Here is a 27,718-nt window from a genome sequence, read left to right as displayed (position 1 = left end):
GAACAAGCCCTGCCTCGAAACCAGCTGCGGTTCCGTCACTGGCTTGAAAGCTACTTTGCCAACGTGTTGCTGTGCGCTGTTAAACAGCAGCCATGTTCCACTCCAGAGGTAGCTGCCATCCAGTGGTAGGCATAGGGATTCTATAGTTTGTAAAGCACATAGGGCTCCTTTGGGATCAAAGATGCTATCAAAGCAGTGTGGTCCAGTGGCCGTTCTACTCCTGACTCTGCAAAGCCCTCATGCGTGCACTCTCTCTCTCTCTCTCTAAGGTTGGGATAATATTTACCCGTCTTTGAAAAGGCCTTTGGGAGGCTCAAAGCAGTTGGGTGCAGCATCTACGAATGTATTGGTTACTCATGTGTATTTCTACGTCAGCTCGGCGGTGGGTTGATCAGAGGCGGGGTGTGCCCTCTAGCAGAGAAGGGGGTGGGGTTCTTAGAGGGACTTTATGGGTTCTCTGGCGCTGTGGTCGAGTGGCCCTGCCTGGAGCACCCTCCTGCAGCTGGCTGCAGCGTGAAAGGCACACTTGCCTCAGTTTCCCCCCTTCTGAGTCCTCATGCTCCCTGGCCGCCTCACTGTGCCCCTGGGTCCTTCTCTCCAGCCCTGGAGCTGTCAGTGGGTGAGCTTCTCTGCTGCTCCTCTGCCTGCAGCCCTCTCTGGCTCTTGGAGTGGCTTTCTGGCTTGGGGATGCCAGCCAGCCAACCCCTCTTGTTGCTCTCCTGTCTTCAGGCTTCTCCCTGGTCCCAACATTTCCTAGCCAATGCCTCCCTATTCCCTGGGCAGGCCTGCGGTGAACGTCCTGTTCTCTACAGCTTTCCCCAGAGACAGCCTCCCCCAGTCTCCAGACTTTTCCTGACTGGCTCTCGCTGCTGCTGCTGCTGCTGCTGCTTTATGGCGAAGCAGACTCATCTACTGAGTCCGTAACCACCACCTACTATATTCCTCATGCATTCATGGCACTGCACTGCATTCCCTGCTCTAGCGCCTTAGAAAAACGTAGTTGAGCTTTTTTAATGATCCCCCTCGTTCCCATCCCTCTCAGTAACCCCCTCCTAGTATAGTCTGTCATCTGAATGTGTCTGTCTGCTTCCTAAAGGGCCTGTTTTTCCTGGGAATATTCCCATGTTGGGTGGTCAGCTGTCTCTTTATCCTTATGGCTGTTCCCCACCCCAACTCTGTGTCTCTTCAATAAACACAAAGTATTATTCAAACCACAGTGACCACTTATTCTAAATACGAGTACCTCGTTATCTTCTACTTTGGGGCACACTTCATAGAATGTTTTTCCGCGTTTCTCCATGGCCCACAATTCCTGCTGTTCCTCTTTCAATCCCTTTTAACGAAACTTTGAAATTCCTACTTACTCAAAGGAATCTTTACTCAGTTTTTCCATGTTTTAAAACGTTGTTCGCTTCTCATCCACCATTTCATTGCCAGGTGGTCCAGCAGGTGCTGGAATCCATGCTAGTGCTCTGTTTGCACCTGAGCGTAGGGTGACCAGACAGCAAGTGTGAAAAATTGGGACAGGGGGGTGGGGGAGAATAGGAGCATCTATCTATCTATCTATCTATAAAAAGACCCAAAAATCGGGACTGTCCCTATAAAATCGGGACATCGGGTCACCCTACCTGAGCGTGCTAACTCTGTGGCCAAACACAATATTTCATTTATTAGATCACTCTGGCTTTTTGTTATTCCCCTTTTCCTTGCCAGCAGTATACCTGATGATGAATCCAAAAAGAGAACAGCTGTGGTAGGCCGTACGTCCCATATCCAGTTTAACGCTAACGTGATTCCCACCAATTCGCCAGTTAGCGTGGCTGCAAAATTAGATATTCTTTTAGATTTCTTAACTCCAGTCTCAGGGGTGAAAAGGCTGCTCCCACTTACCTTTTCTTCCCCATCTTTAGATCTGTCAGAATATATTGTGCAATGGTGACTCCATTTACCATATATAAACTCATCAACTTTATCTTAAATTGGTCCAATAAAAGATATTACCTCATCCACCCGGTCTCGTTAAACCTTATCTGTCATATAGAATGACTCTGTCTTTCTCTTTACTTTATTCTACAATTCTAAATCCACATCCAGAAAGATGATTTGCCAGGTATAAATTACAGCTGCAGAGCTATCGATCTTAATCTCTTCTAGACTTTCCTTTTCGCTTCAGTCTTTTACTCACATTTTAACCCAAAGAGCATGAGGGAGTTTATTGTGTCAGCCTACATTCCTGCTGCATAATTCCCAACATTCATCATATGTTTGTCCATAATTCTTATCTGCCGTGTTTCCCTTGAGTTAACCCAACATGCCAGACCTAACATTTCCATTCTTAAACTGATAGGCATTTCTCACATAGCTCCCTGCGTTACACACAGTGGTGTCATAATGCACCACATGCAATTCCTAGTGCTTGGGTCTTGAATTGACTCAAACTTCTAAAGCCCTGGTCTGGATGCAGAATTAAAGGCTTGACACTCATAATCTACGCCTGATCTTATTAACACTCTATACAGCATCATCAGTACTTTCTTATCTGCTCCCTGGTTAATCCCAGCAATGCTTGTAAATAGATTAAGCCTACCCTTACATTTGTTTGTAAAACTTTTCTGTGTGGCCCTTCCAAGTAAGTTTATTGTCAAACAGTGTGCCCAGACATTTAAAACCGTTAATGACATGCACCTGTTCTCCATAAAGATCTGAATTACACTCATCTTTCATCTTGCTTCTAGTGATGTTCATTCCCTTTAGTTAGCGGTTGAAAATTGAAATCCCCAAACATCTCCCCATTCCCACCCTGGCTCTCACTGGGTCTCTTTCAGATCTTTTATGGTGTCCAGGTGCTGCCCTTCCCTCTTAACTAACCCCACTGGGAGCCCGTGCTCTGGTGCAGGGGAGCTGAACCTGCTTTAATCACACGGGCCAGGCATCCTGTGATGGCCATGCATCCATTACAGCCACTGGTTTTAACTCAGTTGCTCTGACGGTACCAAATCCCTCACTGTTGCTTCCATTTATCCTGTCTCCTGCCTTCTCTGCCTGCTCAAAGAGTCTCTTAATTCTTCATTGTCAATTTCAGCTGCATTCTGGTCTCTGCTGAAAAACAGACGCAGCTGTTAGGATCATAAGAGTTCCTGTACCGGAACAGAGCAATGGTCCGTATGCTCCAGCCTCCTTCCTCTCTGCCAGCACAGGCCGATGGGCCATCTCGTCAAAAACCACTCTCCAGCGGGGGCCAGTTCCTGATGCTTCTGAGGAAGGATAAAAATCCCCCAGTCCAGCTAATTGTGCAGTCCTGCACTAGGCAGGAGATTGCTTCCTGTACTTGGCTGTTGATCATCTTCACCCTGCAGTATGAGGAGTGAGCTCTTAAAATTGGTACCCTTCTTAGTGTGTTACAGATGCTGATCTTATCAGTATAAATATCTAAACCTACTTGCCTCAATAGTATTATGCAGCAGAGAGTTCTGCAGGCTAATCACAGATTTTTTTCAGTGATAATGTGTTTTATCCATCTTTGTACTTGTCACCTTTCAAGGCTGTTGTGTTCTCCCCGGTCTGCGTGTCAACGGATGGCGTAAAGAAGAGCCCAGCTGGCGTCACTGTTTACTGTGTGCACCGCTTTGTCGGGGACTCACTTCGCTTGGAGCTTTGTTTAGCTGGGATGTCTCCCAGGGAACTGTTTAGCCCAACCGCAGGGAATCCCACTGAGCTCTGTTTGGGCCGGTCAGCATCAGCAAACGTTCTCCTTAGGTCGTGCCGAGGAGCTACATGACTTCTAACCGAGTGTGACATACGGGTGAAACTCTCCATAGTTTGGTCTTTTCATACAGAATTTGCCAAAACCAAACCAAAAAAAAAAAAAGAAGAAACAAAGATGAAGGAGATTGAGCCGCCTTTGTGATCATTTCCCTTGGCTCCAGCCACTCTTGCATGTGCTTTTTCAGCCCGAATTTAGTTTTTAAAGTCACTTCTTCTCCAAGTCAGAACAGACACTTCGTGCAGATGCTGGGCTGCCTGCCAAGGCATCCAGTTCAAAGGGTTCCTCTCTGCCCCTCTTTGATATCTCCTCCAGTGCTGGAGAGCCTTGAGATCTGGGGCCTAGGACCCTAGGGGACCCTCCGTCAGCAGCAGAGACGGCTGTCTGCCTGCACCCAGGATGGAGGAGATGCACCCTCGCCCTACAGGTGCAGGGTATCTGGGGGGCTGTGGCCAGTCAGCAGCTGAGAGGTGCTCCAGTGTCTGGGGCTGGGCAAAACATTAGTGGATTCAGGACCAGGAGAGACCCGACCTCTCTTGCTCCTTGTCCCCTGGTTCCTGGGTGGGACGGGGCTGGCCGCAGGGAGCTCCCACAGCCATCTAGGCATACGATGGGCGCGTAGGGCCTAGGTGGCTACTGGGGGAGAGGGCATCTCCAGGCGAGCCCCTGGCCTTCCTTAGCCTGTCGGCTTGCTCAGCGCTCGGGTGCTGGGATGCAGGGAGCCGCTCACCTTTGGGACGCAGCCAGCAGTGCGCTGCCAACTTCCCAGCCTGGTGTAAAAACAGCTCCACATCCCGCCTGCGACCTGCGGCTGCCTTGTTTCCAGCTGGAATAAAGAGTGGCACTGGGGAGGGGCGCACCACTACCTGCAGAAGGGGCCGTGTGTCTTCTCAGCCGGCAGGAGCAGGGGCTGGGTGCTGCCGAAGGGAGAGCAGTCGCCAAGCACCATCAAAGGCTGCGGCTCTGGAGAAGCGGGAAGGAGCTGCCCCGGGCAGCCGCTGTGCCCTGGGGAGAGCAGGGGGCTTGGCGTTGGCTTGGGCACAGACGCGTTGGGCAGGGCCCACGCTCTCGGGTCAGGCAGGGCCAGCTGTCGGCTGTGTTCGCCGGGGAGGGTTCGTCGCTGGAACCGAGTGATGCTGGGCTGGAGAGAGCGCTGGGGAGAATCTGCCACAGGGAACTGTCCTGCCCTAGTGGGGGCGAGGCCGGCCCAGATGTGGGGAGCACGGTGGAAGCTGCAGTGGTGGGTGTTGATCGCACAGGGCTCTGGCGTGTGCCGGAGCGGGAGTGGCTGGGGGCTGCAGGTGGTTGGGTGGTGGCGGTGTCCAGCTGAGCAGGTGGTCCCCTCACTGGATCCATTTAGCCCTTCCGGGATGAGGCCCCTTTAACCCTCTGAGCACGCAGCCGGGTTTGCTGTCACTCGCTGACGGGGACTGTTCTGCTCTGGGGTTCCACGCCACCAGGAGTCTGTGTGAAGGGGCATTTCCTCCCCTGCCCCCAGGGAATAACAGTGATGACCAGCTACATGCCCCCACCCCGATCAGTCACTGCTTCTTACCCTTGTTCTGGAGCTATGAACCCCTTGTCTAGCATCTCTCCGAAGTCCTTTGCAGGCGCGAGCCCTGGAGCTGGGCTGCAGGCGGCTCCGTCTCTCCTTGGAGAGCTGATGCCTTGTGTGTGTGCGTCGCACTTTTGTGATGTTTCAGACCATGAGCTGGATGGCCTGATGTTTTACCTGGCCCACTGTAGGCTGCTACGGTCCGCACGTCCCCCGGCACTGGATCACCGTGTGAAAGGCCTTACCAGCACTGCCCCGGCGTGGCTGGACGTAGCCTTCCGTCCCGAGGAGCTGCGGCCTAGGCTGCATCCCCCAGTGGGAACGGATGAAGCAATACCTCTGTTACTGAGCTGGAACTGGGGACAGTGCATAGGGGAGGCCAGCACTGGCTGAGGAGCAGGGGCGACTCTACGAATTCCACCACCCCAAGCAGGGCAGCGCGCCGCACCGCTCGCGCTGCTGGGCGCCGGTCCCGCAGACGTGCCGCTGGTCCCGCGCCTACGGTGGAGCTTCCGCAGTCATGCCTGCGGGAGGTCCACACGAGCCGCGGGACCAGCGCACCCGCCGCAGGCATGACTGCGGAAGGTCCGCCGGACCCGCCTGCCGCCCTCCAGTTAAAATGCCGCCCCACGCGCGCACTTGGCGCGCTGGGGTCTGGAGCCGGCCCTGCTGAGGAGACCAGGAGGAGCAGGATTTCGGGGCTCTGCAGTCGTTCTGGTGCTTGGAGTATTTCTCAGCATCAGGAGGAGCATTTGCTCCTTTTCTGCCTGAGCTGCAGAGCAAGGGGTGGCAGTGGCTCTGTCGAAGGAGACGCTTTCTCGGATGTATGTGGATCTCCGGGGGATTTCATCTGTGCGCTGGGCTCTGATACTGGGGAGATGAATGCGCATCAGCCAGGACCCTTTATTGGTTGACAGCACTCGGGTGAAGGTGGGCCAGGCCTCTGGGCATAGGAAATGAGAGGGGTTAGCAGATGTGATGCTCTGCAGCTGAGAGACACAGATTCAGATCACGGACTGGGAAAGGTCTGGTAATGGCTGGAAGCGTGTGTCCAATGGAGGCAGATGAGGATTGCCAGATTGTTTCCCTGGCTAGGGCAGCGTCACGCTTCCTGCTGAGCTGGGTCACAGACTCTGGTAGGGCTGCTGGCCTAGAGGGACCCTGGAGTCCAGCATCCCACCTCCGTGATGGGACCATGCCAATGCCATAGTTGGCCTGCTCCAGGATCCGGCCTCCTCCCATGTCAGAGGACACTATTGGGCCATCTACTCCGGTGTCACTCGTGGTGAATGGGAAAGGTCAACAAACAGGGCATCGGCAGTGGTGGCCGCAGAGCAGAATCGCCCCTAGCAAAGCCCTAATAGGGAGCTGTCTCCGGCATTGTCTCTGCTATATGGGCTGCATGTCTCATGGATCTGAGCTAGGGCTCCTGCAGGCGTTGGGAAGAACACCCTGCCCCTCGCACAGTTGGATCGGGGTGTCAGAGATTTTCTCACCTCGCTCTGAAGCATCAGGTAGCTGCCAGCCACAGAGGCAGGGCCCTTGCCGAGATCGGGGCAGGGATCTGGGGCAGGGAGGGTGTGCATGGGCCCACTGGCGGTGCAGCCAGGTCAGCATGCCGATGGGGGGGGCGGGAGGAAGATGGCGCCCGGTTTCATGCCTGTGTACTGCAGGGTTGCTTGCCAAGCCCTGGGCTCTGGAGGCTGCCGCAGTGGCTGCCCAGGTCTCCTGGCTGCTAGGGGCCAGTGGCCTGGCGGGGGCAGGGATTTGGCATGGAGCGTCTTAGGTGGCAGACAGAGGGACAGAGTCAGGTTGCTGGAAAGCTCCGTTCTCTTTGTCCTGATATGATCTGTGCTGCTTTCCTGGCACTTGGGCCCAACTCCAGCAAGTGGAGCGTAATCTCCCCCCTCCCCCGCTTCCTTCGCCCAGGCGCATTAACGCGCTGCTGCGATCCCACTGGGGCGATGAGTGACGGCAGAGCACGGAGCAGCCCAGCCGCTGGGCTTTGGGGACCTGCACTGAGGGAAGGAACCGAATTCCTGGGTCCTCTGGAGCTCCCCTGCCCTCCCCGTATAATCTGTGGCTGCCTGCCGGGTGTCACACTGAGCTGCCCCGTCTTTCTCCAAAGGGACATGCTGCAGATGTGCGCTCCACCGAGCGGCCTCGGCCTCCTGAGCCCGCAGAGCAGCTCGGCACCGAGGGAGGCCCCAGGGAGGTGGGGGAGGCCCCTGCACCCTGACAGTGCGAGGAGAGGCTGGAGAAGGTGCCTGTGGGAAAGTCCTGCACAGAACGGCCTGGGGCACGAGGGGCATCCTGGGAGAAGCAGGGGCAAGACTGCCAGAGCACAGCGGCCTTCCCTGCCTCTCCTGCTGGAAACAGCGCAGCACTCGCTGCCGGAGCACAAGCCATGGTTGGTGCATGCATGTGTGTTCGGGGGACGGTTCAGAGGGGATGAGGTCTGGCTGCCCCCTGTCGCTGACCCCAAGGGTAAGGAGTGAGGCTGAACTGGGCTTGGCAGGATCCTGTCAGCCGGCCAGGCCAGGGCAGGAACAGCCGAAGAAGGCGATAGAGTCGCAGTTCGCTCCCCTCCTTTCCCTTCCTCCAGCATCTCGCCTTGATTTCTCCAGGCTCTTTGGCCAGAGGAGGCTCTGACTCTGCAGCTTGTTAACAGCGATCCTTCAGTCGGGCTCTCCGCCCTCCCGCTCGCTCGGCGGGCTCGGGGCGGCTCAGCGGGAGAGCTCCGAGCAGGGGCCAGGGCACTGGGGGCATGGTGTTGATAACTCAGTAGGGGGCGCGTGCTTTTAAAAAATACCGTTTGGGGTTCTCGTTTTTTCTGGGCATTGAGCCTTTAGGGATCATGTTTTCTGGCTTCCTTGGTGACCATGCCAGAAACGTAACTTTTGTTGTTAATAATTAAAGCTGAAATTCTGTCAAAATAACATGACTCCAGGAGCTGGGGCTGTAAGAAAGAAACACCGTGCACCACGAGATAATCCCAAGAGCTGGCCGTGCTGTGTCTCGCCCAGAGGTAGTTGCATTTCAGGGGAGAATGAAGTTAGAAATTCCTGGGGGAAGGTGCTTTATTCTCCTCTCCAGAGATGTAAGGGGCTGTGATACACTTATCCCGGCTAGGCATGTGCAGAGGTGAGACCCTGAGCGACAGCGGTGCCGGCAGAAGCCCCTAGTGCAGACACAGTTATCCTGGCGGAGCTGTGCTTTTACCAGTCGAGTTTATTTCCCCAGGGCAGGGAGGGGTGAGGGGGCTGAAATACACAATGCCAGCGAAAGCCCAGCTTTGCGGGTGCAGCTGTGCCCGGCTAGCAATGCTTTGCAGGATAGGTGGACTGCCAATGCCTTCCAGGTGCAGACTGCTATAACTACCACTGCTCTCGGCCCGGCCTGGTCACCCCCTCCATGCTTCAAACAGACCTGATTGGAGAAGGAGCAAAGAGGTTTGCTGGAGACGCTTTCAAAGCAGGGCAGAGCTCTTGTGCTCCCTGGGGGCCCTGCCCCATAGCTCACGGGGCTGATACGTTAGAGCTGGGATTCTCCCCTGGGGCGTGGGGCAGCATGCTGCAGTGTGGGCAGGGCGCCGGGGTCTTCACCATCATGTCGTCTGACCCTGGTTAAAACACCTGCCCTGTGTGTGCTGCTATCACCATGGCCACGTCTGGTGGAGAACCATCAGCATGTCTCGCTCCTCGTCCCAGCACTGCTGGGAGCGTGGCCACCCCTCGCCAGTGGCACTCATCGCAGATTGCTGTGCCTCTTATTTTATGTGGGTTTAACCCACTTTTCTAAACTCTGACTCTGTGAATAACCCCAAGCCATGCGATGGGATTATTCAGGGGGGCCTGTGCTTTGCCATCCGAGGCCTTGGTGTCCCTCTGCTCTTTCCTGGGCTTGAGGAGACCTGGCTGCGGTGGGAAAGGAAGGGTTCTGACAGGATCCCCGCTTCCATGCGGCGGCCCAGTGCGAAACCCTGCCAGCCCTCATCTGCATGGGCCCCAGCCTGGGCTGCCTGGGAACCCTGAGACTGTCAGAGCAGGGGGAGATGCCCAGCCAGGCCTCTGGGCTGTAATGTCCCCAATTCCCTGTGCCCTGACGTGAAGGCAATGGAGGCTGTAGGAAGTGCAGGGCCTGAGCCAGAGCCCACCGAAGTCTGGCTGGCCTAGAGGCCTGAGCTATGGTGCTTCTCTCTGGTGAGCTGCTGATTCGAATCCTGCCCAGGCTGGTGGCGCACAGCAGATGAACTGGGCATCTCGGCTCAGTTCCTGGTGGCAAAGTGCCCATGGCCTGAAATCCCCCCCACAGCTGGCCATGGCTAGGCCCTTTGCTGGGATTCTCTGCATGGACCATGAAGTGAATGAGCTCCTGTCCCAGCCCAGGGTGGGGTCCCTCCAAGGCAGGATCGAGGCTCCCCTGCTGCTTTCAGGGCTGCCCCGTTCCGTGGTTCTGCAGGGGCCCCTAAATTAGCGTAAAACGGCTTTTGCAAAGCAAGGGACAAAGTGGCATTTGTCAGAGCTTGGGGGCAACAGGGCGTGGGGCGGATGTGACCTGGGAATGTTGCAGGGGAGATACACTGGGGATGATGGGGGACTTCCCTTGAAGGAAGATCCCTGAGCTGTAACCTGAGCCAGGAGGGGGGTTGGGAGAAGTGGCACCTGGCCGGGAGACTGGCCAAAGGCGAGGAGGAGCTGGGGGGAGGGGAGAGAGCTGCTGGAGGAGTTTTTAGTTTCAGTTGTGTGCTGGGTGGTGGAACGCAGGGAACCCCACGGCTGGGGTCTAAGCTCCCTGCCCCCAAGAAGGACTTGACTGAGGCGTCCTGGTTGTACCTACAAGCTCTATTGTAGCCTGCGTTCCCAGTGTCCATTAAACCGTCTGTTTCACTGGCTGGGTGAGAGTCATGGTAAATCCCAGGCAGAGGGGTGCAGGGCCCTCACTCCCCCACGCTCCGGGAATGTCCCTGTTTGTCACTTGTTTAACACCTGCTTTCTCTCTCCCCCAGAGCTCCTCGGGTCCGCAAAGAAAGTCAATGTCAACTTCCAAGACACTGATGGGTAAGTAGGTGCCACCCCAGCTGAGTGTGTGACTGGGGGGTGCTTGCCGCTTGGATGGAGCTAGCAGAAGAGTATCTCAGGTGTCTGAGAGCCCGCCAAGCTCCATGATGAAATTGGGCTGCTCTGTCAGTGAATTGCTCTCTATGGTCTGTGGGCACCTGCATTTTCCCCCCTTTTGCCAAGCCCAGCTCTGAGACGTCTTGGAGTTCGGGAGAGGGAACAGACTCTATCTGGTTCTAACCCCTTCCCCAAAGTCCCCGCCCTGACTCCACCCCTGCCCCCCCCATTCTAATCCCTTCCCCAAATCCCCGCCCCAGCCCCACCTCCTCTCCTGAGCCCCACGTTCCTGCTCCTCGCCCCCTCTCCTGGAGCTTGCTACAGCTGTTTGGCGAGGGCAAGTGCTGGGAGGTGGGCCTGGTGCGCCCAGGGGAGGAGGTGAGGTGGGGTGCGGGGAGCTTGGCCGCCGGTGGGTGAAGAGCACCCACTAATTTTTCCCCATGGGTGCTCCAGCACCGGAGCACCCGCAGAGTCGGCGCCGATGCTCCAAGACAGTTTTCAGGATTAAAGGTTCCCTGTAAATAACGGCGCAAACCCGCCTGGCCTCGCAGTCAGCCCGAGGCCAGCTGCACCCTCACCAGTAACTCCATCGGAAAGGGACCGGCAGGGGTCTGCGTTCCACCCGCAGCCTTCCGGGACCCAGCTAGCGGGGGGATGCTCCGCCCCAGATGTTAGAGGAAAGGGGGAGTGCAGAGCCCGGAGCTCAGGCCAGGGGAAGGGCCAGGCTGGGCCCCTGGCTGACTGCGCCAGGCTGGCTTGCGGGCGCTCTGGACCTGTGGGCGTGGGGAGGAGACACTCTCCCCCGCGCTCCTGGCTCGGTCTCATTACGCTGCAGTACAAACATGGGCCCTGCTGTTCCCGCTCAGAGCGGCGGCTGAGTGGCTGCGGGGACAGAGAGACGCCTCCACAGGACACGGATTCCTTTCAATTAGCAGCTTCTGGACTGGCTCCGTTTGAGTCCCGGCAGCTCCTGAGCTGGATCTTCGGCCACATCACGCAGGCGTGGGCAGCGCTGCCGGGCGGGGCGCTCCCACAGCCAGTGCCAGGCTGCGGTGCGCACGTGCCATCCTAGGCGGCGCTGCCGGGCGGGGCGCTCCCACGGCCAGTGCCAGGCCGCGGCGCGCACACCTGGTCCTCGGCGGCGCTGCCGGGGGGGCGCTCCCACGGCCAGTGCCAGGCCGCGGCGCGCACACCTGGTCCTCGGCGGCGCTGCCGGGTGGGGTGCTCCCACGGCCAGTGCCGGGCCGCGGCGCGCGCGTGCCGTCCTAGGCGGCGCTGCCAGGTGGGACACTCCCATGGCCAGTGCCAGGCCGCGGCGCGCACGTGCCATCCTAGGCGGCGCTGCCGGGCGGGGCGCTCCCACGGCCAGTGCCAGGCCGTGGCGCGCACACCTGGTCCTCGGCGGTGCTGCCGGGCGGGCCGCTCCCACGGCCAGTGCCAGGCCGCGGCGCGCACACCTGGTCCTCGGCGGCGCTGCTGGGCGGGGCGCTCCCACGGCCAGTGCCAGGCCGCGGCGCGCAGGCCCGGTCCTCGGCGGCGCTGCCGGGCGGGGCGCTCCCACGGCCAGTGCCAGGCCGCGGCGCGCGCGCGCCCAGGACTCGACGGCGCTGCCGGGCGGGGTGCTCCCACGGCCAGTGCCAGGCTGTGGTGCGCACGTGCCGTCCTAGGCGGCGCTGCCGGGCGGGGCGCTCCCACGGCCAGTGCCAGGCTGTGGTGCGCACGTGCCGTCCTAGGCGGCGCTGCCGGGCGGGGCGCTCCCACGGCCAGTGCCAGGCAGCGGCGCGCACGCCCGGTCCTAGGCGGCGCTGCCGGGCAGGGCGCTCCCACAGCCGGTGCCAGGCCGCGGTGCGCATGCCCGGTCCTCGGCGGTGCTGCCGGCCGGGGCGCTCCCACTGCCAGTGCCAGGCCACGGTGTGCGCGCCCGGTCCTCGGCAGCGCTGCCGGGCAGGGGCACGTAAATCCAGAGGCTCGAAGGCCAGTGCTCAGGGCTGCCTGTTGCCTCTGTTCTCTCCTTCACAGCAGAATCTTCCCGTCTCCTGCTCTCTGCAGCATCAGTAGCAGCCTGGACTCTGCTTCCTCCCCCATATACCTCTCTGAGATCACAGTGCCCTGGCGGGGCAGAGGACCTGCCGGGAGGTAGCACGAGTGGCTCTCGGGCCTGGGATGGCGGCATGTGCCGGGGAGCTGGAGCCCGGGGGGGGCGGCAGCCGTTTCCAAAACCACCTTTCAGAGCTATTTTTTTTCTAGAAACAAACTCCGAGGCACAGGCACAGCCAGCTGAACACCAGCCCCACGGCACAGAGAGACGCTCGCCCCATCCTCCAAAGCTCTCGACAGGCCGGGTCGCTCTGGGATCTGCCCCAAGCCTCCTGCAGTGAGCTCCCTAGGGACAAACGGTGGTTTCTGCATGAGTGTGGGCTTCATGCAGCCGGCACAGATCTCATGGCCGTGGCTGTCGGCCATCTTCCCCAGCCCGGTGGGCCAGCCCCAGCCCTGAAAGATGGCCAGCGAGCGGCTCCGAGAGGCAGGCCTGCCCTGACAGCAGCTAGGGTGACCAGATGTCCCAATTTTATAGGGACAGTCCCGATCTTTGGGTCTTTTTCTTATATAGGCTCCTATTACCCCCACCCCCATCCCAATTTTTCACATTTGCTGTCTGGTCACCCTAACAGCAGCGCAGAAGCTGGTACATTGGGTTTTTCTCTCATCCCTTGGAGCTGAACAGACACCATCTGTTCTGCCTTTGCCAGGTAACTCCTACCCCTCTGAGAGCCGCGCACACAGCTCTGCCTGGGGCAGGCAGGGCCAACAGAGATGCTGGGAAGCCGGAGCGGAAAAGAACATGAATAGCTGCCCCCTCCCCCTGCCTTTGGCTGTGGGCTCTGCTGGCAGCAACGGCCCTGGGCTGGCTCCCTGGAGGCTGCAGGACCGTGCGGGGCTTTCCCATCCTGCCGTGCTCTGGATCAGAAGCTGGCAGCCGAGAGGCAGGAGAGATGCCGAGGCAGCCTGGCCTGGCTGGGGAAGGAGCAGGCTGGCTGCAGCATCCAGCGGTGCAGACGAATGAGCCGGCTCTGCATGGGAGGCGCTGCAGCCTGCCTGAGCCGCGTGGGATGAGCAAATGGCTGCTGGGGGGCAGCAGGGCGGGGAGGGCTCCGAGGCAGATCTGGGCCCAGCTGCAGTGCTGGGGGCGTGGGCAGGCACCGCTGGAGAACTCAAGCGGGGAGTTGGGTGGGTTCCAGGCAGGGGTTCCTGCCTGTTGATTCCCTTTGCCTCTTCCTAGTGACTGGCCTGATGGGCAGCTCCCCTGCACCCCCGGGCACGATCCCCTCCCTAGAGCAGTCTGCTGTGGCGGCACAGCACCTGCCTCCCATGTAAATGACCCTGCCAGGTGTTGCTATCCGGGTCTCTCGTGGCCTCTGGATTGTTAGTCCTACAGACTAACCCTCGGTGGGTCGGCAGTAGCAGGGGATTGAACCCCTGAGCCTCTATGTTCCAGCCCCCAGAGGAGCCAGCGCCCCCCCCCCCCGGTGTTCGCGTGGTCACGGATCCCAGCTGACTGCCCCGCCCTGTGCCCACCACCGTGCTTTGCTGCCTGTCTGGTCGGGGGAGCCAGGGGCTCAGGTGCTGGGTGGCTCTCCAGAGGGATTCAGACAGAAGGGGCCCCTCGTCGGTGCCATGGGACACCCAGACCCTGGGCTTGGCTGGGGTTGGAGGCAGATCCGAGGGCCAGCCTGGGCTGCAATGAACGGGCAGGGAGCTTTGGCCAGGGCCCCCGGGGCAGTTCTCTGTGTCGGAGGGGAGGGCAGCACTCCCGCAAGCAGCTGCTGTAGGGATATGCAGAGACAGGCACCCAAGGGAGCTCCGTCCCCAGGGCTCTCCCCCAGCTGGGCTGGCAGCGGGAGGTGAATGGGAAATGTCATGTCCAGCTCTCGCGTCGCACCATCCTTGTCACCGCTGTGTCCGAGCGCCTGCCGCGCTCCCTGCTAATGGGCCGGCGCACGGGTCGGACTGGGGGCTAGGGCAGGGGCTGGCTTGGTATGGACGGGAGGTTTGAGATCCTCCCTTTGCTGTAATGCATGGCAGAGAGGAGAGGAGCAGGGTTCTTGTCGAATGCACCGTTGTCTAGTGGTTAGAGCCGGGGCTGGAGGTCAGGACTCCTGGGTTCTTTCCCAGCTCTCCTGCAGACTGGCTGTGTGACCCTAGGCAGGTCACCCCCCCTTTCTGTACGTGGGTGTTGCCAGCTGTGAAATGGAGGCGACAGTACTGCCCAGCTGCAGTGCCCAGCATGCCGCGACGACAGGCACTGGGGGCGGGCGGCAGGTTTTTCACGTTCGTAGATGAGTTCCTGTCTGCCGGCGCTATTGGGCAGCACCGCCCTGCTCCTTCCTGTGGGGGGCCCTCCTCGCTCGAAGCCGCCCTGCTCTGGGACGCTCCCAAGCTGGCAGGATTAGCGCCCGTGCTCCCTGCAGAAGTTACAGGCATTTTCACTGAAAATGAAATAAAAAACCAGCCAGGCTGGATTAGGTGGGATGCTCCAGGGTGGGGGAGGGAGAGACACCTCCAGATGAGAAGGGGAACGTCGGCCCTGCTCACCTGCCGGGGGGGCCCGGCTTTCCCCTGCACGGCATGAGCCCAGTAGCTTCCTGCTGCGGTGGGGCTGGGCTGCAGGAGAAGGAAGGCTCCATGGTGGAGGTTTCCAGGGTGGGAGCGGCCGCCATCTCTGGGGGATGTATCTGGAATCATGCAGCTGAGCACGGTCACTGTTGGGACCCGCTAGTCCAGCCGCAGGGGCGCCCGTGTTGCTGGTTACAGCCCAGTTCTGTGGTGCCCCCGCCCCGTGCCCCGTGCCCGTCTCCCTTCTGCAGGGGGACAGCAGGGAGAATAGACTCAGTGGCGGGAAGGCCAGAGGGGGCCCCTATGTTCAAACGGCTCTAGATCTCCCCCAGTGAGTCCCGCTTTGAGCTCAGAACTTCTGTGCGGGTAGATCCCGTCGAGAGAGACCGACGTCCAGCCTTGACTGAGAGACGGAGCCGTCCCCCCGCCCCCGAAGTGCTCCGGTGGCTAACCTGACTGTTAAAATTGTGTGCCACAGACAGTGGCAAGGGGAGAGAAAGCCGGGGGGGTTCTTGCCCTCCGGGTGGTGATGGACAATGGCAGCACCATTGCAATGGGATGCAGGGTGCAGTACCAGGCAGCCGACCCACGATAGCCCTGGCCAGTGGGGCAGGCAGTATTTCCCACATGGCGTGCCCGGCCCATTGGCCCACAGCTGGGGTGTGCTGACGGCACCCTGGTGTTACCGTGGGATTGTCCCCTGCGTTCCTGGGAACAACGCGAAACCCAGCCGTCACCGGGACTCGCTGTGCTGGTTACCTCTGACCCGGCATCCAGCCACTCGTGCAGCGTGGGGCGAGGGAGCCGTGCACTGCGTGGGGTGCTGGCTTGGCTCGCCCCACAGATCCCCAGCGTGGCCAGGCAGGGCTGTTTGCTTGCTGCAGCGCTGGGAGGGCTCAGCGTGGTATGCGAAGCCTGTCACCCCGGCCAGCCCTGCAGGCTGCGGAGAGAGAGCCACAAACACGATGGCCACAGACACAATCTCCCGCGTGTCCGGAGATAGCGAGCGCTCCTGATCTGGTTCTCTAGGCTAGGCCTGCCAGGCACGTCCCATGAGCACGTTCAGGCTGTTAGAGGCAGCACGGGGGCTGAGCCGGGACCTGCTAGTGTTAGTGCAGCCAGAGCCCCCGGGGAGCCCGCACAGTCCCTGCTCCAGCCAGCAGCTCAGATCAAGCCCTCGCGCTCTAGCGAATGGTTTCCCCCGCCTCTCCCTCCAGGGAGCAGCACCCCGGGCAGCCGGTTGCCAGACCCTCCTCCCGGGTAGGGAGCTGTGCGCTGTGGGACGCAGGCAGCCGGAGAACATGGTCGTGGCGCAGAGGCTTCTGGGTTGTTACCGCAGCAAGTAGGTCAGCGCCTGTCCTGCTGTCTCCTGAGGAGCCTGGCTGGGAGGGGCTCAGCAAGGCCTGGCCCGTGGCCCCTGGCAGCCTGGATTGCTCGGCTCAGCGTCCGGCGGCACAGCTCACGACCCGGCACCACGCTCCCATCGCCGGAGAGGCTGCAGGACTCTGGCCGAGGACCCAGGAAGGGTCCTGGCTGCTCCGTCTGGTTTCTTGTTTAGATTTCAGTAGCAGCTAGAGGGCAGCCAAGATGGGGCCTCCGTTGTGCACGAACACACAGCCCCTGCCCTGAGGGGCCAAACAGGCAAAGAGTGAAAGGGAAACTGAGGCACTGAGCAATGAAGAGCTTTGCCCAAGGTCACCCAGCAGGCTGGTGCTTGGAAGAGAACCCAGGGCCCCTAGATCCCAATCCAGTGCACTAGGCTGCACTGCTTTTCGGTCCCATTTTCACAGTGGGTTCTTGATCCAAGACATATGGTCAAGTGCAGGCCTGGCTGGAGAATCAGGTGCCAAACCGTGAGTGGGGGGGAGGAGAGTTTGGTTAAAAAGCAGATTCCCTGCCCTGTGGTGACAGCGATTGCCTGGGTCACTGACTGCCTGGGATCCCACTGCCTGTCCCCTGGACTCGCCAGGGTCTCCCCAGAAACCCAGCACTGCCTTCCAGCTGAGCTGGGGAGGGTCTCCCCAGGCGGGGCCCTGCTGCTATAACCCGGGGGAATCTCACTCGAGTTCCGCACCGAAGAGTGAATCCCACATCTCCCAGCCCCCGTTGCAGGCCTGGGCTGCGGCGTGGGTCGTGCTGCGCCCTCTGCGGGGTTCTCCTGCGCGCTGCCTGCGCTCTGTGGGGAAGGGGCTGACTGCGAGGGCGGGGGGGGTCCCCGACCCTCAGAAACATCCTCTTGGTGCTAACGTGCTAATCTGCACCTGAGGTGCTGGGACCCTCCTGCCCTGGCTGGGACCCCCGGCGGGAGGGTCGTGGCCTCACCCTGAGCCTTGTCTCCCCAGGTTCTCGGCGCTGCACCACGCTGCTCTCAATGGGAACACAGAGCTCATCTCACTGCTGCTGGAGGCTCAGGCCGCTGTGGACATCAAGGACAATAAAGGCAAGTGCCGGGGTCCCTGCCGGGGGCTGGGAGCTCAGTGTGACCCCAGTGGGCTCCGTACCTGGGCTGGTGACAGCAGCGGTGCCTGGGCCGTGCCCGTCTGGCTGCTCCCAGCAGGGGCCAAGGCTCTCCATGCTGCCAGCCTGGTGCCCTGGAGACCCCTAGCCACAGAGCCGGGCAGCCAGCGTGCTGGCGGGACCCACCGCTGGGGCTGGGTAGGGAGCTCAGGGCTCGTCCGGTGCCAGCACCCTCACCCCAGCGCACGCGCAGGCCTGAGCGGCACCATTAAGCCGGGAAGCCTGACTCTGCCCTGGCTGTGAGCAGTTCCCGGGCTCCCCCCTGCAGCTTAGGCACCCCCAGCCCGAGAGGGGATACTGCCCAGAACCTGTCTCCTCGGCTGCCCCATCCTGCCCCCTTACCCCGCCCCCTCCTCTCCCTGCCGGGTCAACCCCCCAGCGGGTCACTTCCACTCCTGGCCCTAGCCCGGGGCCACGCACGGCTCCGGGCAGCCGCTCTGTCGGTTCCTCCCTGGACAGGGCTGGAGGTGGGAGACGCCCACTCAGCCAGGCCCCTGTGCGGGCTGTGGCCGGGTTGCTGGCTGGGGGGGCACCTCTTGCTCAGCCGGCCGTTCCCCTTCCGCCCCTGCAGGGATGCGGCCCCTGCACTACGCCGCCTGGCAAGGCAAGAAGGAGCCCATGAAAATGGTGCTGAAAGCCGGGTCGGCCGTGAACGTCCAGTCAGACGAGGGGCAGATCCCCCTGCACCTGGCGGCGCAGCACGGGCACTATGACGTGGTAAGGGGGGCCGGGCTCGCCGAGCACTCCCGGGGGCCAGAGCTGCGAGCTGGGAGCTGGGCACCGGCTCAGGACCTGGTGGGCCGGCACTGGCCTGGCGTTGCTGACAGCGGGGTCAGCCGACAGCGGCTCCGCAGCATGGGGGAGGCTGGAGGGCGGGGGAGGATGGGGAGCATCTTGGGAGGGGACCCTGCACCTGGGGACTGGCCAGGCCCATGTGCTCAGCCGCCCGCCCTGAGCCGGCTTTCTTCCCTTGGGCATTCGGAGCCCGGCCCAGGCTCCTGGATCTGCCTGTTCACGTGGGCAGTGGGCGCTGGCTGGCTGGCGCGCTGTGTGCGAGGGGCAGAGGGCGTGTGCCCCCGCCAGACGGCAGGGGTCTGAAGGCTGAGCTGGGATAGCAGCTGGGGCTGGAGGCCTGGCCATGTGTATGGCGGCTGGTCACCCATCGGGAGCTTGGTAGGTCTCATTCTCGTCCTGGGGGGACATTTCTCCCTATCACAGAATCACCCTTCGGTTTGGCATAACTGGCATTTCAAGAAGTCTGGGCTAGCAGGGGGCTGCGGGTCGGGATTGAGGGGCACTGGCAGAGCTGTGGGGGGGCGAGACTGGCGCTGTGGGTCAGGATTGAGGGGCACTGGCAGAGCTGGAGGGGGCGAGACTGGGGCTGCGGGCAGGGATTGAGGGGCACTGACAGAGCTGGGGGGGGCGAGACTGGGGCTCTGGGTCAGGATTGAGGGGCACTGGCAGAGCTGGGGGGGGCCCAGAGCTGGGCTAGCAGGGGGCTGCGGGCAGGGATTGAGGGGCACTGACAGAGCTGGAGGGGGCGAGACTGGGGCTGCGGGCAGGGATTGAGGGGCACTGACAGAGCTGGGGGGGGCGAGACTGGGGCTCTGGGTCAGGGTTGAGGGGCACTGGCAGAGCTGTGGGGGGCGAGACTGGGGCTGCGGGTCGGGAGTGAGGGGCTCTGACGGAGCTGTGTGGGGCCCAGAGCTGGGCTAGCAGGGGGCCGTGGGCAGGGATTGAGGGGCACCGGCCGAGCCAGTGTCAGACTGCAGTCTCCAGCTGGCAGCCCGGGATGGTGCCACGTACTCTGGATGGGTTCCTGCTCTGGCTGAGGCTGCCCTGATGCCCCTGCTCCGAGGGGTGGGCCGGGCTCCGTGTGCTGTGCCAGCTCCGTGGGGTGTCGTGCTGAGCTCTGCCCTCTCTGTCCGCCCCGCAGTCGGAGATGCTGCTCCAGCACCAGTCCAATCCGTGCATCGTGGACATTTGCGGGAAGACGCCCCTGGACTTGGCGTGTGAGTTTGGCCGGGTCGGGGTAAGTCTGTCCAGACGCCTGAACCCCCTTTCGACGACGCAGTCGGCAGCACCAGTGGAACCTGCTGCAGGCCTCAGCTGGCCTGGCAACCCTGCCCCTGCCCAGGATCCCACTCCACTCCCGGGATCCTGCTCTCACTTCCAGCAGGGGAAATCTGGATTCACTCCCCGGCTGCCCTGGTCACACTAGGGAGACGGAGGGCAGGATCCGCTCTCCCTCCTGCTCCACATTGGCTGAGACTGGGAAAATACCCCCTTGCATTCCTGCACCCAGCATGTAGCACCTGGGGCGGGGGGCACAGGGAGCCGGGGGCTGGGACACCCCCAGAGCCCAGCCTGCCATTCGGAGCAGAGAGCGGGGGGAGGTGAGTTGCTCCCGAAGGCAGGGTGGAGCTCAGGGCATCCCAGACCAGTGCCCAGGAGCCGCAGGGCAGGCTGGCTACAGGCTGCGGGTCTGCTCCCCTGGCAGGGGCAGCGTTCGGTTGGGGGCAGTGGGCCAGGCCGCCTGGCAAACGGCCCCAGGGGCTCAGAAGAAACGGGGGGTAGTTTGATGCTTTACAAACCTTCCTGCCCGGGCTCTCCTGGCCAGGGCAGAACGTTCTCCGGCTCGCTGAAAAACGCCGGCCTGTCTGTGGTCAGCAGCCCCGGCCCTGGACCACAGCGTAAACGGCTGCCCTGTCCTGCGGTCCAGAGCGTGCCCTGCCCAGGGGTCCGGTACAAGGCGTCTCCGTACCCCAAGGGTCCGTGGCTGGGTGTGGTGCCGGGGTGGGTGGCCCAGCCTGTGCTCTCTGCACTGTGTAGCTGGGCCGTGTCCCGTCCTCGCTCGGGCTGGGATCTGCGTCTCCGGTGGAGCTGAGCTCTCTCCAGCCGTGTCCCTTCTGCCTCCGGTGCCCCAGGTGGTCCAGCTGCTCCTGAGCAGCAACATGTGCACAGCCCTGCTGGAGCCCAAGCCGGGAGACGCCACCGACCCCAACGGCACCAGCCCCCTGCACCTGGCAGCCAAGAACGGGCACATCGACATCATCAGGTGAGCGCCAGCCCCGCCCGGGGGAGGGCCCCTGCTGCCGTGGGGGGGAGGGGGGGGTTTGCTGGAGAGAGACGCCCCCTTGGCAGCTGGTGACTCCACTCTCCGGCCCCGGCTAGTCCCTGCTCTGATGGGGCTGGTGGTGTTTGGTTGTGGTGCCCTGGGCTCCCCGTCCTGGGGTGCGCTGCCCCCTCCGGTCCCTTTGGCACCCCTCCTCTGGCAGATTTCAGGCGCTGGCGTGTGCGCAGGCGAATGGCGTACGAGCCGCCCACCCCGGCAGGCAGCGGCAGGCAAGAGCTCTGGGGGCTGCGTGCCAGGACGATGCTCACTTTGCCTTGGCCGCAGTGGCTGGAGACAAGGTCCGTGACTGTGGGGCCCCCAAGCTGGGCTGTTGCAGGCAGCCTGGCACCCGCTCCCGGTGCAGTCAGAGGCTGAGTTCACGTGTCCCCTCCCTCAGGGACACCCAGCCCGGGGCTCTGGGCTCAGGGTGAGGGGCTGAGCTCCCTGCCATCCCCCGGGGACGCCCGGCCTGGGGCGCCGGGCTCGGGGTGAGGGGCTGAGCTCCCCCCCGTCCCCCGGGGACGCCCGGCCCGGGGCTCGGGGTGAGGGGCTGAGCTCCCTGCCGTCCCCCGGGGACGCCTGGCCCGGGGCGCCGGGCTCGGGGTGAGGGGCTGAGCTCCCTGCCATCCCCCGGGGACGCCTGGCCCGGGGCGCCGGGCTCGGGGTGAGGGGCTGAGCTCCCTGCCATCCCCCGGGGACGCCCGGCGCCGGGCTCGGGGTGAGGGGCTGAGCTCCCTGCTGTCCCCCGGGGACGCCCGGCCCGGGGCTCGGGGTGAGGGGCTGAGCTCCCCTGCCATCCCCCAGGGACGCCCGGCCCGGGGCTCGGGGCTCGGGGCTGAGCTCCCCTGCCATCCCCCGGGGACGCCCGGCTCGGGGCGCTGGGCTCGGGGCTCTTGGCCCTTGGTGGGGGGGTGTCGGGGGGGCAGAACGCCTGGCCCCAGGGCTGGGCACTTGGGGGCCCTGCAGTGGGTTCGTGGGTGCAGGTTTCTCATTGAACGGGTGCCACCTGCTGGAGAAGCTGCGGCATTGCAGTGGAGGTGGTAGCGTGAGGAGGGGCTGGGGGATGCGTCCCTGATGCCCAGCACCCCCCTGGGGCAGCAGAACGGGGCAAGGCCTCTCCTGGCGGCTGGAGTCACTTAGCAAATTGCCTGTGGCTTGGCGCCCTCTCATCAGGGGTTAGGTCTCCGCGGGGCTAATCTCTGAGCCTGGCAGCAGCTGTCCTGCTGGATCTGACTCCTGAGCTCAGCAGTGGTAATGCCGAGCTCCCCACCCTGCTGGGCGTCTCCGGACGGCATTAGCCTGCGGAGGTGCAGTGCAGCTCAGGCATGCCAGGCCGGGGCTGCGGGAGGGCGAGCAGCTGTCAGCGTCCTCTGGGGAGAGTTTCTTTCGCTCCAAGGCCTGGCCGTCCCCTCTTCCTTCGCCTACTCTGCAGAGATCGCAGGCAGCGCGGCCTGGTGCTCACCAGCTCCATGGGGTGGGCAGCTCACTGAAAATAACCCACTCCAGCAAACCTGTGCCCCTTGCCAGTCACTGGGTGGAGCCCTGACTCCCACACCTGGGGGCCGGGTGCAGCCTGCTGCCTGCCGGGGCGGGCGAGCTGAGCCGGGGGGCGGGGGGGGGGTTGGAGGGAAAAGGGCAGCGTCTGTGGTCTGGGGGGAGCTGGTCCAACCAGGCCATGGGCAGGGGAGATGTCCTGAGTCCCTGCAGGGGCGGCCCAGGGGCGCCAGCAGCAGCCCCTGGCATCGTATCCTGTCGGTGCTTTGGTGCAGCCTGGTGCATGGGCTCTGCAAAGGCACTAAGCACCCCACTCCTAGGCAGCCCAGGGGAGACACGGCCCAGGTACCGCAGCAGGTCTGACCCCGCTGAGAGTCGGGGCGTGGGCTGTGACCTAAGGGAGGCAGCTGTGTCCCACCTCCACTCCACCACTGGCCCGTCTGGCTCCCCTGGCGGCGATACGGCACTTTGGAAAGCAGAGCCCCCCAGGGCTGCTGGTGGAGTTGAGTCAGTGCCTCCCCCATGGTAACTCCCTGTTCTAGGGTGGAGCTGTCCCAGGCCCCGTTTCGGATAGAGCCTGTGTTCCGCCCCACAGAGAGGTTTGGCCCGGGGCGCTGCGCTGGTCACAAAACCCTGGAGCGTACGCCCTCGGGGCGGCTCGTCAAGTTACTGCTCAGCGGGGCAGGTCTGGTACACGCTGTCCCAGGAACCTTCTCCTCTGGGCTGCTGCATACAGGTGGCCACATTGGGTCAGACCAATGGTCCATCCAGCCCAGCGTCCTGTCTTCCGACAGTGGCCAATGCCAGGTGCCCCAGAGGAGATGAACAGATCAGGGAATCATCAAGTGATCCATCCCCTGTCGCCCATTCCCAGCTTCTGGCAGGTTTAGCGACACCCGGAGCGTGGGGTTGTGTCCTGGACCGTCTTGGCTAATAGCCATTGATGGACCTATTCTCCATGAACGTGTCTAATTACGGTTTCAACTCAGTTATACTTTTGGCCTTCACAGCATCCCGTCAGGGAGTGCCACCGGTTGATGGTGCGTTGTGTGAAGAAGCACTTCCTTCTGTTGGTCTTAAACCCGCTGCCTGTTCATTTCATGGGTGTCCCCTGGTTCATGTGTTAAGGGAAGGGGTAAATAACTCCCTTCCTCACCGCCAGCCCCTTCCATCGCTCCACCGGCAGAGCTCTCTGGCCCTTTGCTTCCTGCGTCTCACTCACTGCAACGAGGCTGCTCCGCTTCCCGCGCTGGGTGTTCTTGTGTCTCCAGCAAATCGAGCATGGATTCCCCATGTACGTTTCTCTAGCGTCCTCTGCTAAAGCCACCAGCCCGAGGGTGGCTGGAGCTCAGGGGTTCCTGGCTAGCTGGGCGCATTCTCCAAGGGACGAACAATGGGTTTCACTCCCTGGCGTCTTCGCCAACTCTCCCCGGAGCTCAGAGAGTCGTGCTGGGCTGACGGCATAGCCGGGACGAGGTCCTGCCACCCAGTTCTAGCCTCGGGGCCACCCGTGGGGTTCTTGGTGAGGTGGAGAGAAGTGACAGGGGCTGGAGCCAGCTGCTGTTGCATAGAGTTGAAGGCTGGAAAGAAGCATCGTCTGAACCTCGCCCAGGTCAAAAAACGTCACCAGTTTCCCCGGCACCGAGTCCAAGAGTTCGGGTTTGACTCCCAGGCTCGATCTGAAGCCCTCATGGGATGGACAATCCACCACGCCCCTGGGCAGCTCGTCCCACCCTGCCCGGTAACCATTTGTGCCTCATTTCCAGCTGGAATTCGTCTGGCTCAGCGTCCAGGCACTGGCGCTTGTTCTACCCGTCTCCGGTGGGTCCCAGAGCCCCTTAGCGCCCCCTAGCGCCTCCCCACCAAGGGCCCGGCCTAGACACTCAGGCGGGTTTCCCAGGCTGGACAGGCCGAGCCCTTTCAGTCTCTCTCCGCTGTTTTCTCCAGCACTTGAAGCACTTTTGTGGCTCTCCCCTGTCGTTCTTCGCCCCCTTTAAAACGCGGCCTCCAGGACTGGGCACGATATTCGTGCTGCACGAGCCAGGTTGGAGTCTGTCTCCCGGTTCCCAGGCAGGAGGGGCCGGACGCAGCACACGTGGATTTCTGCCGTCGGAGCGAACGAGCAGCTGCACAGGGTCAGACCGATGGGCCTGCCAGCCCCGTGTCCTGTCTTGTGCCAGGTGCTTCCGAGGGAGCGAACAGACCAGGGCGAGGCTCCCAGCGTCTGGCAGCAGACGAGACTCTGAGCACGTGCAGGGAGCCAGGCTGGTCCGAGGGCTGGGGGCGGGTGCCCGCCCATCGCAGCGCTGGCACGGCCCACGGCCCCAGGAAGTGTGTGTGTGTGTGGTGCTGGCCTGCCCGGGCCTCAGAGGAAGGGGAAAAGGGACCCAGTCTGGGAGAACTGGCATCGTGGGCCCACTCCTGTGATGTTCTGAGCGTGCTCTGCTCCCACTGAGCGCAGGGCCGTGCCCTGCGTCTGGCTGCCCGCTGCGCGTTGGCCCCGTGGCTCAGCATTGCCCCTCCTTGGTGATCGTTCCTGGCCAGGCTGCAGGGCCAGGCAGTTGGCAGAGTCCTGTGGGGTGGTGCCCGGGTGGGATCCGGCGGTGGGTGCTGCTCTGCCCAGGTGGCTCAGGCACGTGGTGCTGGGCAGTGCAGCTGAGACAGGACCCCCTCCCCCAGCCCCTGGGCGCGGCACCTCGCAGCCACCCGCCTGCAGCACTGGCTCGCGGCAGTGCCGTGACCTCGGCCAGGTGTGCTCCCAGCTGCTGCAGATGTGGCCGGGATGGAGGCAGCTGCCTCTGTTCACCCCCAGCCCCTGCCCTCTGCTGCCCCGGGCCCTGCAGCGTGGAGGGGAGGGCTGGAGTCACACGCTCGTCAGTCCCCGGGGTGTCTGTGGGCGGGGGGGCTGCGGGGTATCTCCCAGCCGGCTGCCAGGGGTGCAGGGGGGGGACAGAGCCCCGCTGCAGGCCCCACAGGGGAGGGGCCTTTGGATGTTAGTCGTTGTTGCATTAGAATCTGGGTGGGGCGGGGCTGTGCCCCTCCGAGCTGGGTCCCGCCCATCGTGGGCACCAATGGGACGAGCGCAGCAAGTCTCCTGCTTCGGCAACTCGGGCTCTAGGGAACCCCCCCCCCACAAGAGGGGCTGGGGTGCGGGACGAAATCGCCACAGAATCTGGCACAAGCAGCAGCCTCTGCCCTGGATCTGCGGGTCGGGAGTGAGGGGCAGCTCCAGAGCTGGGGGCAGGATTGGGCTGGGCTGGCAGGGGGCAGCGGGTCGGGAGTGAGGGGCACCGGTGGGCGGGGTCAGGGCTGGGCTGGCAGGGGGCTGCGGGTCGGGAGTGAGGGGCACCGGTGGGGTGGGTCAGGGCTGGGCTGGCAGGGGGCTGCGGGTGGGGAGTGAGGGGCACCGGTGGGGGGGGTCAGGGCTGGGCTGGCAGGGGGCTGCGGGTCGGGAGTGAGGGGCACCGGTGGGGGGGGTCAGGGCTGGGCTGGCAGGGGGCTGCGGGTTGGGAGTGAGGGGCACCGGTGGGGGGGGTCAGGGCTGGGCTGGCAGGGGGCTGCAGGTCGGGAGTGAGGGGCACTGGTGGGCGGGGTCAGGGCTGGGCTGGCAGGAGGCTGCGGGTTGGGAGTGAGGGGCACCGGTGGGGGGGGGTCAGGGCTGGGCTGGCAGGGGGCTGCGGGTCGGGAGTGAGGGGCACCGGTGGGGGGGGGGGGTCAGGGCTGGGCTGGCAGGGGGCTGCGGGTCGGGAGTGAGGGGCACTGGTGGGCAGGGTCAGGGCTGGGCTGGCAGGGGGCTGCGGGTCGGGAGTGAGGGGCACCGGTGGGGGGGGGTCAGGGCTGGGCTGGCAGGGGGCTGCGGGTCGGGAGTGAGGGATGCCGGCACAGCTGCATGTGGGGAGCTTGCACCCGCCTGCCCCTGTTCTCCCCCCTGGCCCGCGTCGCTAACCCGTTTGACATGCTCCTGGCAGGCTCCTGCTGCAGGCTGGCATTGACATCAACCGGCAAACCAAGGCGGGCACGGCCCTGCACGAGGCAGCCCTGTGTGGCAAGACGGACGTGGTGCGCCTCCTGCTGGACGTAAGGGCCCCTGCTTCATGCTGCGTGTGTAGGGGGGGCGGGCAGGGAACTGCTGAACTAGCCGGGGGAGCTCTCCTGTCCTGGGGTAGCAGGGCTGGCGCTGGAGCAGGGCTTGGTCTGTTCCCCATTGGCAGCTCTCCCAGGGCAGGATCAGGGCATTGGGGGGCCCCCAAGTGCAGGGGGCTCTTGGCCTGGCTTGCAAGGGGGCTGTGAAATGAGCTGCCCCCTATGTCCTTGGGGCGCTGGGCAATGCGAGTGGCACTGCAGCATCATTCCTGGAGCTCACCCTCCTGGGGTCCTCCTTCGGGGGGAGGCAGGTGACTGGCAGCTCGTCCCCAGGGCGCCGCTGGGTGTCGTGTTTGCTCACCCCCTGCCCGTTACCCAGCCAGCGTGGCAGCTGTGCCCCCTGTCCCGGCTCTGTCGCTCACAGCCTGAACGCTGCAGTCCGGGCTCAGGTCCGGGGAGCTGGCTGGGTCTCGGTTCCAGTCCAGTGCCGAGGAAGGGGGTTTCCCTCTGGACTGGAGGGCTCTGCTGCTGCCTGATGCACTGCAGTGGGGAGCCGCTGAGATGGGGGAGTGGGAGGAAGTGAATGGGAAGGAGGGGGGCTGAGAGAGAGAGAGCCCAATGTGCAAACCCGCTCGGCCGCTGTCATGTGCGGGGGGCGTCCCTGCAGAAGTGGGGCCCTCCTGGGCTCTCCTCCCCCGTGGGCAGAGCCAGGAGTGGGCACGACTCACCCTGGACTGCAGGGGAGGGAGGGTCTGGCTCCCACTGGCTTTGTGTCCCTCCGATTCCCCAATAACCAGCCTGCCCCAATCACCCTGTGGGTTTCACGCTGGTTCCCGCAGTGCATATGCTGCCCATGCAGTGGGCACTGGCCAGGCCTCGCCCAATCCCGGGCCCAGGTCTCCACTGAGCTCCCACAATGCAGCTGGCTGGGTGGTGCTGGCCTGCAGGGGGGCTCACGAGGCCAGGAGCCCGTGGGAGTCTGTCCCAGCTGGAGTCGCTGTGGCGCCCTGAGCTGCCTGCAAGCTGGGTGTGGCTGCCGTGGCTGGCGGGGGGCACCTCCGTGGCCAGCCCTGAGCGCCCCTCCCCTCAGTGTGTCTCTGTATTTCAGAGCGGGATCAACGCCCACATCCGGAACACGTACAGCCAGACGGCGCTGGACATCGTCCACCAGTTCACCGCCACCCAAGCCAGCAAGGAGATCAAGCAGATGCTGCGGGGTACGGGGGGGTTCCCTCCATGGGCGGGTGCTGGGGATGCCTGGGGTCCCCTCGCATCCCAGCAGCATGGGGGAGCTGGTGCTGATGGGGAGCTGGCGCTCTGCCGGCTGCCATTTGTGCTGACGGGACAGGGCAATGACTCCCAGCCGCTCTGAGCCGCTCTGTCACCCTGGGGTGGGAGGTGAGTTCTGGCCTGTGTGGGGGGTGAGTCCTGGGCTCACGCCGCGGCCCCTCATGCTCCAC

The 27,718-nt window shown here is 62.9% G+C and overlaps 1 protein-coding gene across 5 annotated transcripts in view; it reads left to right on the top strand.

Moving 5' to 3' along the window:
* The window catches only part of CASKIN1 (CASK interacting protein 1), a 154,588-nt gene that overhangs the window by 87,965 nt on the left and 38,905 nt on the right, over nt 1-27,718 (top strand). For all 5 annotated transcript variants that reach the window (XM_044979425.1, XM_044979424.1, XM_044979423.1 and 2 more), the window contains exons 2-8: nt 10,327-10,378; nt 17,392-17,489; nt 18,138-18,283; nt 19,503-19,598; nt 20,494-20,624; nt 26,144-26,252; nt 27,367-27,475. In XM_044979425.1, coding sequence (XP_044835360.1) covers nt 10,327-10,378; nt 17,392-17,489; nt 18,138-18,283; nt 19,503-19,598; nt 20,494-20,624; nt 26,144-26,252; nt 27,367-27,475 — 741 coding nt within the window. The remainder of the gene's footprint in view (nt 1-10,326; nt 10,379-17,391; nt 17,490-18,137; nt 18,284-19,502; nt 19,599-20,493; nt 20,625-26,143; nt 26,253-27,366; nt 27,476-27,718) is intronic.

The sequence above is a fragment of the Mauremys mutica genome, chromosome 11 (genome assembly GCF_020497125.1).
Source record: "Mauremys mutica isolate MM-2020 ecotype Southern chromosome 11, ASM2049712v1, whole genome shotgun sequence".
NCBI lineage: Eukaryota > Metazoa > Chordata > Testudines > Geoemydidae > Mauremys > Mauremys mutica.
The sequence above is the reverse complement of the archived record's forward strand: the minus strand, read 5'-3'. Positions and strand labels throughout refer to the sequence as shown.